Source organism: Leuciscus leuciscus (assembly GCF_965113295.1).
Source record: "Leuciscus leuciscus genome assembly, chromosome: 4".
NCBI classification, from domain to species: domain Eukaryota; kingdom Metazoa; phylum Chordata; class Actinopteri; order Cypriniformes; family Leuciscidae; genus Leuciscus; species Leuciscus leuciscus.
In genome coordinates, this window is record NC_138728.1 from 54385599 (window position 1) to 54403159 (window position 17561).

A 17561-nucleotide genomic window follows, 5' to 3' on the forward strand; every position below is an offset into this window, starting at 1 on the left:
GCTGAAGCATTTTCTCCCGTACCTGCAGGGACACCACGTGCTAGTTCGCTCAGACAACATGTCGGTGGTGTCCTATGTGAACCGTCAGGGTGGACTCAGGTCCAGATCTCTGTGCGCTCTAACAGAACGCCTCCTGGTCTGGGCTCAGGGCTCTCTGCGCTCAGTGAGAGCCGCGCACGTGCCCGGGCGCCTGAACGACACCCGGACAGACTGTCCAGGGACAATGTTCCCCCAGGGGAATGGGCGTTGCATGGCCAGACAGTACAGATGTTATGGCACCGCTTCGGCGAAGCGAAATTAGACCTTTTTGCCACGAGCGAGAACGCTCAGTGCCAAAGGTTCTTTTCAAAGAGCGAGGACGCGCTGGCCCAGGTCTGGCCCAGCGTCCCATTGTACGCTTTCCCTCCGATCGCAATGCTGCCACAGGTACTAGCGAAGATCAGGGAAACGCGCTGCGCAGTGCTCCTCATAGCCCCGCACTGGGAAAACCAACTTTGGTTCCCAGAACTGATAAAGCTGTCAGAAACAGCCCCATGGCCGATTCCGGCGAGGAGAGACCTTCTCTCTCAAGCCCGAGGCTCGATTCTTCATCCCCATCCAGAGCACTGGTCTCTGCATGCGTGGGAAATCAACGAATATTCGTTGATCTGCCAGAAGGGGTAATTAACACGATCTCGCAGTCCAGAGCCCCCTCGACGAGGCGGCTCTATGCGTCTAAATGGTCAGTGTTTAACAATTGGTGTGCAGGGAAGAGTTTCAATTCTCAGTCCTGTGGGGTCCCACAGGTTCTGAGCTTCCTCCAAGAGCTTTTAGACGCGGACAGGTCCCCCTCCACGCTCAAAGTCTACAGTATGTCCCTAAAGTGTTGGGTACTCCTTTCAGAGCTCAAGTTATCTCCCTCTCAGCGAGGATGACAGTAACCTCCTTTGCCCTGTCAGGGCGTTAAGGTATTATGTTACGCTCTCTGCAGCCTTCAGGCTCTCGGAGCAGCTCTTTGTTTTGTTTGGTGGGCGCACCAAGTGTCTCGCCGCCTCGAAACAGACACTATCCAGATGGATAGTGGACGCTATCGCAGCAGCGTATGCGTCCAAAAACCTGCAGTGCCCTCTGGGCATACGGGCTCATTCCACCAGAGGCATGGCCTCATCGAGGGCATGGTCCAGGGGAATTTCCATTCATGACATTTGTATGGCGGCGGGCTGGGCCTCCCCCTCCACATTTGTTAGGTTCTATAACCTGGAAGTTCCTGCCCTGCAGGCTAAACTTCTAGCAGTCTAAGTCCTGTTCATGTCCTGCTCATTTACGCAGGTTGGGCACTGGATTTGGCTCTCCTGGTCGAGCTGCACCTTCAGGGAAAGCCACGATGTACAGGCTGGCGGCGCCGCTCTGTTTTTTCCTTATGTGTGCTTATGTACATGTGTTGGCCCGCACTGCTGGCCACCTGTCTTCCCACTCTTTCACTCCCCGGGTGTCCCCGGGAGTTATGTGTGGATGCAAGGCGCGCACGGCGTTGACAAAGGGTTCCTGCTGCGTAAGTAACTTACGCAATACGAGAGAACCTTTCGTAAGAGAACGATACTGGTTACTCACGTAACCTCGGTTCTCTCTAGAGAGGGAACGAGTATTGCGTTCCCTGCCGTGCTCGCGCCACGAGCTCATGTCACTTCATTCGATAGAAACCAGAGTTTTAGCCTCCGAGCCCTCCTTTTATACGCTCTGACGCCGCCCATTCTGGTGGGCTGTGACGCGCGAGGGCGCACGCGCCCCCATTGGGCGTGACGTCACGCCGGGCTCACTGGTAGGCTTAAGCAGTTGCCACGCGGCAGCCAATGAGCGCGCAGAATGCCGCTCTAGCTCAGCTAGCCGCTGCTGTACTGCGTGGACAATATATGAAAATTAAGGATAATTTTTTGGCTTCAATATCTAGAGAAAAGACGACTTTTCCCGCTGCGTAAGTAACTTACGCAATACTCGTTCCCTCTCTAGAGAGAACCGAGGTTACGTGAGTAACCAGTATCGTTTCTATCTCCACTTTTGGTCGAAATTGAGTTTTTGACATAATCTGATCCATTAGGTGCTTATTTATGCCTGTGTGGTGTTATTTTTGTAAAAAAAATATTTTAGTATTTATTAATAAAATAAAAAGGTTCCATCTCTCTATTGCCAGCTGGGATGTAAAAACTTTGATGCTCAATATCTCAGAACTACCCTAAACTGAGATAGAACCTAATAATTCTAAGCTCACGCTGTTTCTGATGTGGATTCTGTGAAGGTTTTCTTTATTTAAGGAGCTTATAAAACACTTATAATGCACAATAAAGGAACAATCTCTAATCACTGCATTAGGGTTGTGTTTGAATAAACTATAAATGTAAATTCATGTGGCAAAATGTGTTTTTCTGGACCTTGAACACATTGGACTTTAGAGACAAGTCAACAAATACGCCTAACCATTTTCCAGAGCTCTGATTGGCTGTTGTCGTCCTGGTCATATGTGATGGAGATATGAAGGTGAAAGAGTAGCAAACTCGAGAGCACGTAGATGTGAATTCGAGAACTTGTACAATAAATATTTGTACGTGTACACTAAAATTTACACTAACAGCTCCAGTGTGAAAACCTGTACAATAAAAATCTGAAGTTGAATGTTGAGATTTGCACTAGCAGACAATAGTCACAGATGTGTAAAATGCCATTCACAGAAATACAATGACAGACACAAACTTGAAATATATATTTGCACTTATTCTTACATTCACATTCGCAGTACAACCTCAATTAGGCACTCGCAACTTCTCAAATCTGTCACTGCAATTTCAAATTTGCGCCTTGACTTTTGCTACTCTTTTAGCGATATATTAGCAAAACTCACTTGTGCACTTGAAGCTCAGTGGCAGCGAGAGAAAGCGGGGGTGTTCAAACGAGATGTGTACAGTAGATCAGTGTGTGTGTGTGTTCTGTGTGTGTTTGTGTATATGTTTGTTATATATTGTTGTTTTTATTACATGGCTTGGTTGAATTCTAATGTAGAGTGCGGTGTGTTATGTCTTGATTATATCAGCCGCTGCTGAGGAAAACACACCGTTGCCATGATAAACAGAGCGTTGCTATGGACGCAGGATTCTAACCGTAGAGACGGAACGGACTATTTTCTTTAGCGGAAGCAATACAATCGTTTTTAAAACAATAAACTCCTTTTTAAATCAATATTTTGTGTCAAATTATTGATTTATTTGGTGGGTAGCCATGTAATAAGCGGGATAATGTAGAGCAAGGGTCGGCAACAGGCGGCCCGCGGGCCAAAACTGGCCCGCCAGCAATATTTTCTGGCCCGCCGGATTATTTTTGATTATTTATTTTTTTATCAGCCTATTTTTATTTTACAATAACGGCTTACAAATAGGGCCCCGTGTATCATTCGTTCAATCGTTTTTTTTTCACATTAAAACCCACGACTTTTTCCATTATTTATTTCCTGAACTAAAATGAAAAAAAAAAAAAAAACGAATAACGACTCGTTTTTCGATTTTCTGATTGTGTGCTCAGATCAAAAATAGAAAAAATGAATGACGGGTTTAGACAAATTTTTATTTTGATTTTTAATTTAACACATTAGCAGACATATACCAATGAAATCATTTTAAACAGATCAAGTACTATTGTGGTAACAGATTACAGCCATTTTAATAATGTGAATAGCAATCATGCTCTCCTTTAAGTCTCATACGCTTACAGTCCGACTTTTGAACTTTTTTCATTATTATTTATTCGGGTATAACACAGGAGACATTTAATTATTTATTAATAAATTGGTGTTTTATGTGTCGCTGCAAAGATGAAGTTGACGAAGCGGACTCATGAACGCCAGAGAGAAATGCACATTTGGATTACATATTCAGAGAGTTGCCTATTTCTTTTGGTTTTGAATATTTTTGTTTAAAAGTAGACATTTCAAGCTTTCTATAATAGATAGCCTATATTTCTCAAATCTGTGATGCACAAGCTGAGTTTCGGCGCCCTCCAGTTCACGTGCAATGCAAGTGATAGTGCCGGCGCCTTATTACATTGTCTGCTATATATTTGCTTTTATTAAATACAGGCAATTGGTTGATAAAACATTGATCAAAATTAAGATACAATTTATACAAAACGAAAATCTTTTAAAAAGAGACTTTCTACAAAACAAAACTCATGTTTTACCCAATCCATGTCTCCAGACATATTGCGCATCTCATGATGTATCATATCTTTCTCATACTGCATGCTCACTTTCATAATCAACATTGATTAAATTAAAAAAACATAAAGACGTCATATATTTTCCAACTCAGCCCTTGGCCCTGTTGCAACAGTCGTTGTTTAGGTAGGCTACCTTAAACGCGCACGTACAGTCTCAGAGTCATCGCTGCAACCAGGAGATGAAGAGAGCTGATATCCACATCACCTAGCACATCTTTGTCTCTGCCACCCCAGGATGCTATAGCACGACCAGCGCCGTTGCTTGGAGGGCGCCAGCGCCCCTGCCTCTCAGCTAACTTCACGCTAACACATATTGAACATTGTATCACGTGATGAGGTGAGTGACATGGAATTAAAGACCCCGTGTTGAAAAAAAGCCGATCACTGCCAAAATATTGTAAGCTACAAATTTATTATACACAACAAACCCATTGAGCGGCAGGGATCACTGGTGAAATGTGTTTTTAAATCAAGTGATCAAAGTGCTCGTTGCCGCTGCGATCAGTGGTGCGGATACAGTGTTTTCTCGTGTGGCTTGCGCACACGCTGCACTGTCTTCAGTCGGACGCGCGCTTCAACCCGTTGCGGATAGCAAACAGTCATTGAAACTATGTTAAATCAACATTCCTTTTTCAACAATAAGTCATTGAATCAACATCGAACTCTGATGTTGATTCTACATCATTTTGCACCCTGTTTTAATATTGAAACAACGTTGAAATCCTGTCCATAGATCAACGGAATTTCAATGGTATTTCAATTATCAGGAATATTGAAACAATGTTGAAATTTCAACTAAACTAAGGATCAACGTGATTTCAATGGAATTTCAATCGTTTTTAAATGTTCATTTTAAATGTAATGCCATAATTTAAATAGCCTGCTTTATCTAGAGCCAGTTGTAATAGAACATTTGAAATCTCGTATAAAACACTGAACACACCACACTAAAACAAATTCATTTTATATTAGCCTTTTTATTTAATTATTTGTACTCTTTATTTACACTTCAATGTCCTCCCGGTCTGGCGCATAGCGCAGCCACTTTTGCACAGCCTGTGGGTGACGGCGGCTGTCCCCATTAGAGCATCTAAAACAGAAAATAAAATCACAATGCAAAAAATTAGCATTTAAGTTAAACAGAACACATATTTAAACACTGGGAACAAATTCAATAGGCTAAATAACTGGATACTTTTTACTAAGTAAATAGTAAATGTATTGATTAGAGTTACCAGACAAAAGATTTTTCCGGTCGACTAATTGCACATTTATATTAATATCTGCTTACATACTGGGTGCATGCAGGAATATAGCATACGCCCGAGCACATGCGTAAATCTCACCGCAAATCTCAGGCAAAAACAGGCTAATAATAATAAATAGGCTATGTCTTTAAAATTAACGAGGCATTTTAATTGTTTCTATATGAAGTATGTGGGGCTAAGCCCCCCCTTGACGCCAGGCCTGGTTGTCAGGCGCTGACAGTGCGCGCGCGCTTCCCCGCGCTCAGAAAAGGTGCATGTCAGAACAGAACGCCAATTAAATGTTTTCCTCAAAAGCAGACCTTGGAGAAGATCATCAAAAATCGTGATATCGCATAAGCACTAGTATAAAACGACTGTTATCATTTCTGAAAACAAACATGAGTTACAAAACTGTATCGCAAGCATATCGCAGCCCTGCTCAAGGATTTATTAATATTTTGTATGTATTACGACGAGATGGTCTAATCGGCATTTCGTGGCGGTGCTGTGTTAATAGATTTCACGACACTAGCAATGTACAGATATGTATTTTGAGCTATCACAAAAATAGACTGGACTCGGAGGTTTTGCGAACTTAACCTAGAAGAGAACCACAAAGTACGTTTGGCAGATTTTGACACATGGTAAAACAAAAATCTATTTCAGTGACCAGCACTGTGTCGGTTAGCCTACTACACTAACCATCATGTTAACGATCAGCCTAACAGTATTTGATTAGGTACAATTCATTCATATCGAACATTATAAGCAAGCTTACCTGTACGCTTGTGCCAAGGGTCCAGAAATTGAACTGTGTCCGCCCGGTGCAGTACGTTGGTGTTGATCTCTCGGTCAAACAAAATTCTACCACTGGTCCAATAAAATATTTGTTGGACAAACAGGCGGATCTATATATTTATTCACACGAAAATTCTCGGCACTGACAAAACAGCCTTTATTAAGCTACATCTTATTAAACAACAAATGTAGCCTACTATTTAAATCGATTGCTGGACATCGTAATGTTATTGTACATATATCTGATTTAGCATTGTAGCAACCCCCACCCCACCCACTTTTTAAAACAAAGTTACGCCACTGTCCATAGGCCTGCTCCCGTGTAGCTGGCCCGCCATCTACTGGCTAAAAAAAATATTGGCCCGCGGCCAAAGTTACTTGCCGACCCCTGATGTAGAGCGAGGCGGTTGTTATAGCGAATAAAACCCCTTCAGGATTCAAGATCCCTCCGCGAGCCTGTCGGAGGTGTATTCGCTATTACAACCGCCTCGCTCTACATGATCCCTTACATAAACTTGTTTTCATTTTAAATGTCCCGGTGCGATTGGTAAAATGGTCTTAATGTCATTGCAGTCATTGGTTTAATGAGAAAGATTGAGAACTTAGGAGAATCCTGTTCTCCTCTCTGGGTGATGTCTCTTCCAGATCTCCCGAAACCAGGTGCATGAATTTAACCAGAAATATAGGGATGTCCCGATCCGATCACGTGATCGGAAATCGGGCCCGATCACGTGTTTTCAGACTCGATCGGAATCGGACGTTACCTCCCGATCAGGACTCGGATATATATGTATATATATTCTCATTATTTTTGAACACATCTATAGTTATGCGGTGGCACAGAGTTTCGCCGGTTTCACACTGCACGCGCGTAAGCAGCGCAGGAGCAGTGCGTATGGTGAGCAGGAGCAGGACACGCGCGTTTTGCTTTCACACTGGCAGTGTTTGTCACGCGCGGCTGAACCGCGGGTTGTGTAGGCTACAGACAGAGTACTCTATAATGGATAAGTTGGCATTGCTTTTTTTCGTTTTCAAATACATTTAAGAGAAAAGACTTGTCAAGAAGCTTATTTTATTAATAATTTCATTTATATAACTTTTGGTTCATCTTTGTTTTTATTGGTATGGCAACAAGTTTGTTTTTGGACATTTTTTTTTTTTTTACATTGCTGTTGGTCATTTAATTGACTGTTTAAAACACAATAGATATCATCAATGCACTTTTTGGATAAAACTGCGGTGTATTTTGGCCATGATCAATGTATTGTCACTTTAATTCAGCAAAAGCGGCGCAGCAAAATTAGACTCGGCGCCGAAACGATCGCGGCACTCCTGCTCTGCTATACGCACTGCTGCGCCACCTCTGCGCGCGGTGTGAATGCTGTAAAGACTAGACTAAAAATACGCGCTGCACGCTCTGCTAACAGTGCAGTGTGAAACCGGCGTAAGAGTTAGGAGTGCAGTTCCAAAAAGAGCATTACTGGCTTTGCAAACACTGTGGCACTTTTATTTTTTATTTGTTTACATGCCTACCGGGTATTTTAAGTTGAGGTGCTATTTGTTTATATATTAGACTTTTTTATATTTACTGTTGCACTTAGGTCCAAAAGTGAAGAATTTATTTATTACTTGATTGTTCAAGCTACCTCACAGAAGTGCTCTGTTTGTTAACAGAGTTGTTGAATGTTAAAATAAGGTGAATTAAATAAAAAATAAGGAACATCCTGGATCTGTTTTTTCGCTCTTCTTTATTCTTTTTTTTTATGTATTATAGAAGTATCGGATCGGGACTCGGTATCGGCAGATACTCAAAATCAAATGACTCGGACTCGGACTCGAGGGCAAAAAAACCTGATCGGGACATCCCTAGGTACAACCCTTTTGTTCCGGTCTGGGTATTTAAGGCTGGGTGGCAGAGCAGTCTTTGGGACCCTTTACCAGGATCATCCCCCATACAGTGATGTTTCAGGGTTTTCCCATGGGAAAGCACTCACACACCACTGTGTGTCTCTGGCAGGGATACATTGCTTATTTTTAGAGTCATCTTTGAGTAAGTGATGTCATGTATTTATTATTTCTGAATTGACTTTTAATCATGTACTTGTGTAATTGGCATGATACATTTTTTTGCTACATCTTGATTTATTCTGAAGTTTTCTGAACTCATTATTTCAGTAGACTAGGAGGAGGCTGGTGCTCCCGCAGCTCTGTGTCCAGGATAGGTCAAACTAAAGGCGCATGTGAACGGAGCAGTGGCACGTCTTCTGAAGACCTTTTGATTTCTGTCTATCGCTGACTTGGCAAGTTGTGCGGAAGTGGCTAAATTAACTACACTTCTTGTATGCGTGAGCAGTAGGCAACCGACTAAAGAGGTATTAGCTACCCTGCACCCTCTGACCGAGACCAGACTGGCGAGGCTGTGTCCGGGAGATCCAGGTAAACCCGGGGCGTGTGACTCTGTGCGGCATCGGGTCCCTTAGTGAATTAATGATTGAAAGTATGGGATACTCAGAATAATCAAAGATCAAAATTAATTCATAAACAATATTTATGACTATTTTCTAATCAGAAACACAATCTAAATTTGATTATCATTTGAAATTGGAGTCAGATTAAGTGCAGAGCTAAACTAATATTGAAACTAAATACCAATAAATGAAGTGAACTTCACTGGAGCGCTGAAAGGACACACACGCATTATCCCTTCACCAGGCCGTTGGACTCCGTCATTGGGCCAATGGGTGGTCCTTACACACCTGAAGAAAATCCTCGGTTGCACAGATCCAGTTAAAAACATGATGCCTTTATAAGACCTCAATAATAGTCAGAGAATCCCGTTTATCACAGAATATTGTACAGTATAAATGCTGACGTGGGTTAAGTCAATGTCCTCTTCATGTTTTTGGCGTTGTCCTGTTTCTGATGTGGATTCTGTGAAGGTTTTCTTTATTTAAGGAGCTTATAAAACACTTATAATGCACATGAAGGAACAATCTCTAATCACTGCATTAGGGTTGTGTTTGAATAAACTATAAATGTAGATTCATGCGGCACAATGTGTTTTTCTGGACCTTGAACACACTGGACTTTAGAGACAAGTCAACAAATACGCCTAACCATTTTCCAGAGGTCTGATTGGCTGCTGGAGTTGTCATCCTGGTTATATGTGAGGGAGGATTTTATCTCAGTATTCTGATTATAGTGTTCAGTCTGCTGGTCGGGGGACATCTGAACTCTGTGTGAGCGATCACAGATCGAGAGGAATAATCATGGGCGGCTCATACTCACAAGAGGAATATAAGATTGCTGCTCTTCAGAGTTATGAATACATGTTACAGCATCCAGATGTATACAACTTACCAGATATAGGCATAGACGATTCTCTGCTGAAATATTCTGGCTCCGACTCTAACGCTGTGCTGCAGGCTTACTCTAATGAGATGCTCAACATGGTGCCGGGTTCCATCGCCAGTCTTGGATCTGCCATTAGTGCACTGAATTCAGTCCCGAATGCGGTTGGAATTGGAGCTTTGGTGATTTCCATGATCATAGAGATCGCCATCAAGGCCGGCCCTCAGACAAGAGATGACACTAACACATACAGCCTGTTACGACGTGTGTTTGGGGAAGAGAAAGCCTTCGGTGTCCGAGACACAGTGTCAGAGTATGTGAAACGCCATCGCATGTATATGAACAATGCCCAACAATTACGGGAGGAAATAAGGAGACTGGAACAGGACCTGAGCAAACATCTCACCAGCCTCAGAAACTCCCTGCAGCAGGACGGACAGATGAGCAACCGCGGGCTCAAGATGTGGGTCAACGGAGCCGCCTTCCACGTCCAGATGCTGATCCATGGCGCTCGACTGGATATTCAGGCTGGTAAATGTAGACCTGCATCAGGCTGTGTTCATGTAATCGAAGCTACAATCAATGAGTATTTACGCCACCTGGATCCTTTGCTGGAGAAATACAAGACCTACAAGATCAATGGAGATAATAATGAAACTCCAAACTGTTTTTGGTATGCAATAATAAATCTTAGCCCGTGTGGTAAACCATTTGCGACGGCTTTAATGGATGTTGTTTTCTCAAAGTATGAACCGATCAGTGGCTTAAAGAGTTATTTTTCAAATATCAAGAACAATCTCAACTCTCTAATCCATGACCGTGGTTCATTCACTGTGCCGTCAGCTGCAGGCTAGTGTAGATATGTGGTGTTGATAAGGGATGGCTCAGATGCTGGAGCGTGCGCTCATGTGTAGAGGTGTACTCTTTGGTGCACCGGGCCTGGGTTTGACCCCCGACCTTTGACCCTGTGCTGCATGTCATCCCCCCCCCCTCCACTTTCATGTCTTCAGCTGTCCTGTCAATAAAGGCCTACAAATGGCCAAAAATAATCTTTAAAAAACAATAATAATAATAATCTTTTAATTTAACATTTAGTAACTTTAAGTAAAAAAAAAAAAGTGTTGATAAAACTTCCATTGTAATATTTCATTGTATTTACTCTCATCTTGTGATGTACCTGTATATTTGATCTGTGTTCTGTCATGATGCTCTCCTGACACACCTGCATGTTACTCGCTTAAGAAATAAACTACTCTGCTGAAATATTTTTGTCCTATTTCTGGTTTAAAAATCCTTAAATAACATCTGCTCCTTCTTCCTCGTTGAAGACTTCTGAATCTTTGAATAAGTAAATGTTGTTCATTATAAAAGTGTAAGTGCTGAACACGAGATGTCTCCTACTTCACTGTCAGGTGTGTTCTTAACGTTTGCTTTTGTGATGTTCTCTTTAACAATAAAGGATCATGGCCCCTATCTTGCACCCAGCGCAATTGACTTTGTACAGCGACGCATGTGTCATTCCTATTTCTCATCCGCGCACAGCAGACTTTTCCCTCCACAGACGCACGTCGGTAAACTAGGAAATACACTTGCGCTCGCGGGGGCGGTTCAGCGCAAAGAGGAGGCGTGTTCCGGCGCAAACGTTCCCTGGTGCTATTTTGCAGTTTCAGAAAACTATTCCTCCACTGACCGAAAAAAAATTGTTTAAAGTCAGTGGCGCGTTGCGCATGTTATTCATATTAGTCGGGGAGCCAAAGTCTCAAAAATGGGTTGAACCTGACATGGTCTGTCATACTTTTTATTTGTGTTTTTTCTGTTAACTTTGACCCTAAGAACCAATAATTGGAGGGTCTGCTCTGCCGGAAATATCGCGAAAAAAAATGCGGCCATTTTAGTGTATGCACCCTTTATTTTGGGTTTGGTAGGCTGTCAATAAATGCATTCCAGATACAAAGAACACATTTGCTGACAACATCCACTGAAAAAATAACTCTTAAAACACATTTCTACATGATTTTGCATCAATTTTATGCAAAAAAATTAGGCGTTTTCTCACTTTTTTCCAATATTTTCATCTTTACTTCATTGGCAATCAACTATTCCCCCAAGTTATGACATCAGTCAATATGTCATTCTTTTCACCAAACAGTATACTCATTCCACAGAAAAAATCATAAAAATCCAACCAAAATCAATGGATCTGTGATGATTTCACTAATAGTTGATCAGCAGGCTCAGAACCTCAATAGAATTGTAGGCTATTCTCAAAATTCCGAAAGACATGTAGTCCATGAGCCAGGGGGGTTGATCGGTATCATCGGGGGGAAAAATGCTATCATTGTTATTTGGCAAGGTATACACCCCTAGTATTAGAAAAATCCCGATAGCAGTGCAGGGGTGGTAGCGAAATCACTTTTTTCAGCTCATTAAGTTACTAACCCCCTAAGATAAATTCTGTTTTTGAAATCTGGTGTATATCTGGTTTAGACTCATGCCAGGGATATTGTCAATATTCTATAATATGGTGCTTGGTATCGCTGGAAAGGGGACCTTTTAGGCTTTCATTTAAGCCCAGTACTGAATCTGCCTGACAAACACAGAGGTCACATGACTTCTTTAAACCAGAAATAACACACATTTTTTCACAATTTCCGCCTAAACTGTATGCTTTATTTTATCCCTGTGGCATGAAAGAACACCACGGACACAAAACTCAACAACTTCAATACTCAAGGCACTCTGATGACTCAGAAAATGTATAATATACCCATACTATTTATTTGTGAGAGCCTTAAATTAGACTTGTGCAGCCAGCATGAGTCTTCAAACTAGAATAGAGCCAATAGAATGGACAAATAGAATACCCTATTAGTCCAGGGCCAAATGTTGTAATAAAAAAACTTGTAATTGGTGTAACAAAATGTTTCTATCATGTATTTTGATATTCACCCACTTTCAGTTAGAATGTCAGAAAGTAGCTCATGCACTGAATGTTGATGGATTTTGACAAGGTTTTGTCAGTTTTGTGAAAAGATTGTTGGTTCAGTTGACTGGTTATAACAACACTACCAACTATACCATCTTCAATCAACTATATTGAGTTCCAGGGGTATTAAATGTAAGTACAAAATACTTTTTCTCTTGTGCTTGTGAATTGGTGGGGAATAGTAGTAGTAGCTAATGTAAGCTTGGTGTTTTTCACACTTAGTATACTTCTTTTAAACTTAAAATAAGAAAATATACTTTCAGTCTACATTTTATGTACTTCTCAGAAATATACTTAAAATTACACTTCAGTGTACTTGATTTATACTGAGAGAAAAGTCCAGGGCCCGTATTCATAAAGATTCTAAGAATCCCCTCAGAAAACTCTTAATTTAGCTTAAAGGAGAACTCCGGTCAATTTTAACATTGAGCTCAATTTTGTAAATTTGGAGTGCTGTCAATACAGAGAACAACGACAAAAATCTGTGTTGCCTACATCGTGTTATCCTCTTTTTAAAATTTGCACCTTGTTGACTTCAATGGGGCACATTTTAAACCTGCTTTTAGCCTCTTAACATCCTTGATGTGTCATTACAAGTGCCCAGCCAATGTGAATTATTATCTGGCTGAATTATCATTTTTATGAATATCTTTCACATCTACTGCTCAGATTCACCGTGTTTACTCTGAAGGAATCACTCACATGACCTGTGCACTTGTAATGACACATCAAGGATGTTAAGAGGCTAAAAGCAGGTTTAAAACTTGCCCCATTGAAGTCAACAGGGTGTAAATTTTAAAAAGAGGATAACATGGTGTAGGCAATACCGATTTTTGTCGTAGTTCTCTGTATTAACAGCACTCTAAATTTACAAAAAAAATTAGCTCAATGTTAAAATTGACCGGAGTTCTCCTTTAAAAACTTTTACGTAGGAGTCTTAGCTTAAGAGCGATTCATGTCCAATCTGAGAACAACTCTGAGCAAGGAAAAGACAAAAAACTTTCATCTTAGTGAGGAGGCGGGGCTGACCCCGTTGCTATGTATGACACAATCTTTTGAAGACTGTGATTGGCTGGTAGTCCAAGAAGGAAAAAATTGTGATTTTAAGTATAGGGTCTATTCTAAGCCTTCACTTTGAAATTACATGCGACTGTGTACATTACACATTGCTGCATTGTTGTATTTTCCCAGTTGCCAAATATCGTAATGTAGTGATTACTTTTATTTCTGGCGCTATTGCATTTCTGCGCTGTCGGAGATGTTAGCGCGTCTTTAAGATCAGTCACAAACATGATCCCTGCATGATCTAATCTATAGCGTCTTATTACTGTAACTCACTGTCATCCATTGTCTGCAACACATTTCTTCTCCTTCTTCGTCTTTCTGCCATGTTCTCCTCTGCTGAAGAAACTCTTCAGCCTCGTAAAAGTCCTCGTCCGTACTCCTAACAATTTTGACCTTAAGACCTCTTTTAAGGGTTAAGATGCTTTCTGAATTACTTTTTTCTTTACTGGGATTTTTTCTTTAATTTTAAGAGTAAACGGCCACATTTCTAAGAATTTTCTTAGAATTTTGTCACTAGGAGTGATTTTTTGCATTAAGATTCTTTATGAATACGGGCCCGGGTATATTTGGCCTGTACTTGAACTCAATCTTTTGATCCAGATATACTTAAAAGAATAATTAAGAATTCAAAGTATACTTGTCTTGTAGTTGTGTTAACTCTTTTGATTGAGTAGTCAATTAAATATACTTTTTTACGTAAAGTATCTTAACGTTCATAGTCTTATGAAACTTACATTGTTTGAAAATATTGATTAGAAAATTGATATAAAACCAATATTTTTCTAATTCTGCATATCTGAATTTTTGTGTAGGCTAGTCCACTGGTCGTGTATATCAATTTACTCTAATTCTACTTTTTTTGTTTAAAATGTTGCCTTTCTTTATGAAACTTACTGACATTCAAGTGTTAAGATTAAAAAAGGATGCATGAAGCTAATAACATGTTTTTAAAATTAAAGTACAGTTAAAGGTATTTTTCAAGTGCAAAAATAATAATGTTACATGTTAAGTGCAAAGTATAATGTTATGTTCACTTAAAGAAAACTTACAAGTACACTTGCAGTATAAACTACGAAACTAGTAGTTTACTGAGAGTACACATCAGTGTGTACTTTCATAAACTAAAAAAATGTACTACTTGTATTAAACAGTAAACTACTACTTATAAGTTCACTTGTAGTACAGATGCATTACAAATGAGAAACCTAGTTGTGTACTTAGTTTACTACTCTTACAAATACTAAAAATACGAAAAGTGAGCCAATTTAGTCCCAAGCAGTATTGAAATAGTACACAATTTTACTACAAGTACACATTGATATTAGTATACTTACTACATAAAGTATACTTAAAAATATACTTGAAAATTACTTAAGTATACTTCATAAAATGAACATGAAGACATGCACTTTTATGATGAAGAGATGCACTTTTGAAGAGATGCACTTTTATGATGGAGATGCACTTTTATAATGGATAGATGCACTTTTATGGTGGATAGATGCACTTTTATGGTGGATAGATGCACTTTTATGATGGATAGATGCACTTTTATGGTGGATAGATGCACTTTTATAATGGATAGATGCACTTTTATGATGGAGAGATGGACTTTTATAATGGAGAGATGGACTTTTATAATAGATAGATGGACTTTTATGATGGAGAGATGGACTTTTATAATGGATAGATGCACTTTTATAATGGATAGATGGACTTTTATAATGGATAGATGCACTTTTATAATGGATAGATGGACTTTTATAATGGACAGATGCACTTTTATAATGGATAGACGCACTTTTATGATGGATAGATGCACTTTTATAATGGATAGATGCACTTTTATGATGGATAGATGCACTTTTATAATGGATAGATGGACTTTTATAATGGATAGATGCACTTTTAGAATGGATAGATGCACTTTTATAATGGACAGATGCACTTTTATAATGGATAGATGGACTTTTATAATGGATAGATGCACTTTTAGAATGGATAGATGTACTTTTATAATGGAGAGATGGACTTTTAGAATGGATTGATGGACTTTTATGATGGAGAGATGGACTTTTATAATGGACAGATGCACTTTTATAATGGATAGACGCACTTTTATGATGGATAGATGCACTTTTATAATGGATAGATGGACTTTTATAATGGATAGATGCACTTTTATAATGGATAGATGCACTTTTAGAATGGATAGATGCACTTTTAGAATGGATAGATGCACTTTTAGAATGAATAGATGCACTTTTAGAATGGAGAGATGGACTTTTATAATGGACAGATGCACTTTTATAATGGATAGACGCACTTTTATGATGGATAGATGCACTTTTATAATGGATAGACACACTTTTATGATGGAGAGATGGACTTTTATAATGGACAGATGAACTTTTATAATGGATAGACGCACTTTTATGATGGATAGATGCACTTTTATAATGGAGAGATGGACTTTTAGAATGGATTGATGGACTTTTATGATGGAGAGATGGACTTTTATAATGGACAGATGCACTTTTATAATGGATAGACGCACTTTTATGATGGATAGATGCACTTTTATAATGGATAGATGGACTTTTATAATGGATAGATGCACTTTTATAATGGATAGATGGACTTTTATAATGGATAGATGCACTTTTAGAATGGATAGACGCACTTTTATGATGGATAGATGCACTTTTAGAATGGATAGACGCACTTTTATGATGGATAGATGCACTTTTAGAATGGATAGATGCACTTTTATAATGGATAGATGGACTTTTAGAATGGATTGATGGACTTTTATGATGGAGAGATGGACTTTTATAATGGACAGATGCACTTTTATAATGGATAGACGCACTTTTATGATGGATAGATGCACTTTTATAATGGATAGATGGACTTTTAGAATGGATTGATGGACTTTTATGATGGAGAGATGGACTTTTATAATGGACAGATGCACTTTTATAATGGATAGACGCACTTTTATGATGGATAGATGCACTTTTATAATGGATAGATGCACTTTTATAATGGATAGATGGACTTTTATAATGGATAGATGCACTTTTAGAATGGATAGATGCACTTTTAGAATGGATAGATGCACTTTTAGAATGGATAGATGCACTTTTAGAATGGATAGACAATAATAGATTTTTACAGCGATTGATTCCAACAATCTTTTCACAAAACTGTGAACCATCAACATCAACATTCAGTGCATGAGCTACTTTCTGACATTCTAACTGAAAGTGGGTGAATATCAAAATACATGATAGAAACATTTTGTTACACCAATTACAAGTTTTTTTATTACAACATTTGGCCCTGGACTAATAGGGTATTCTATTTGTCCATTCTATTGGCTCTATTCTAGTTTGAAGACTCATGCTGGCTGCACAAGTCTAATTTAAGGCTCTCACAAATAAATAGTATGGGTATATTATACATTTTCTGAGTCATCAGAGTGCCTTGAGTATTGAAGTTGTTGACTTTTGTGTCCGTGGTGTTCTTTCATGCCAAAGGGATAAAATAAAGCATACAGTTTAGGCGGAAATTGTGAAAAAATGTGTGTTATTTCTGGTTTAAAGAAGTCATGTGACCTCTGTGTTTGTCAGGCAGATTCAGTACTGGGCTTAAATGAAAGCCTAAAAGGTCCCCTTTCCAGCGATACCAAGCACCATATTATAGAATATTGACAATATCCCTGGCATGAGTCTAAACCAGATATACACCAGATTTCAAAAACGGAATTTATCTTAGGGGGTTAGTAACTTCATGAGCTGAAAAAAGTGATTTCGCTACCACCCCTGCACTGCTATCGTGATTTTTCTAATACTAGGGGTGTATACCTTGCC

At 39.6% G+C, this 17561-nt stretch overlaps 1 protein-coding gene and 1 long non-coding RNA gene across 2 annotated transcripts in view; one reads left to right on the forward strand and one right to left on the reverse strand.

The window, feature by feature from the left end:
• Positions 1-17561, reverse strand: part of LOC309497145 — a 139802-nt gene that overhangs the window by 108195 nt on the left and 14046 nt on the right. The window lies entirely within an intron of this gene.
• On the forward strand, positions 8773-11134 carry LOC309496937 (uncharacterized protein). The gene is made up of 2 exons (XM_082167138.1): positions 8773-10602; positions 10985-11134. Exon 1 carries the CDS (start codon positions 9554-9556, stop codon positions 10487-10489), a length of 936 nt encoding a protein of 311 aa, XP_082023264.1. The 5' UTR covers positions 8773-9553; the 3' UTR covers positions 10490-10602; positions 10985-11134.

Excerpts from the sequence above, each read along its gene's own strand:
- LOC309496937 (XM_082167138.1), top strand. The coding sequence starts at position 9,554 with ATGGGCGGCTCATACTCACAAGAGGAATATAAGATTGCTGCTCTTCAG.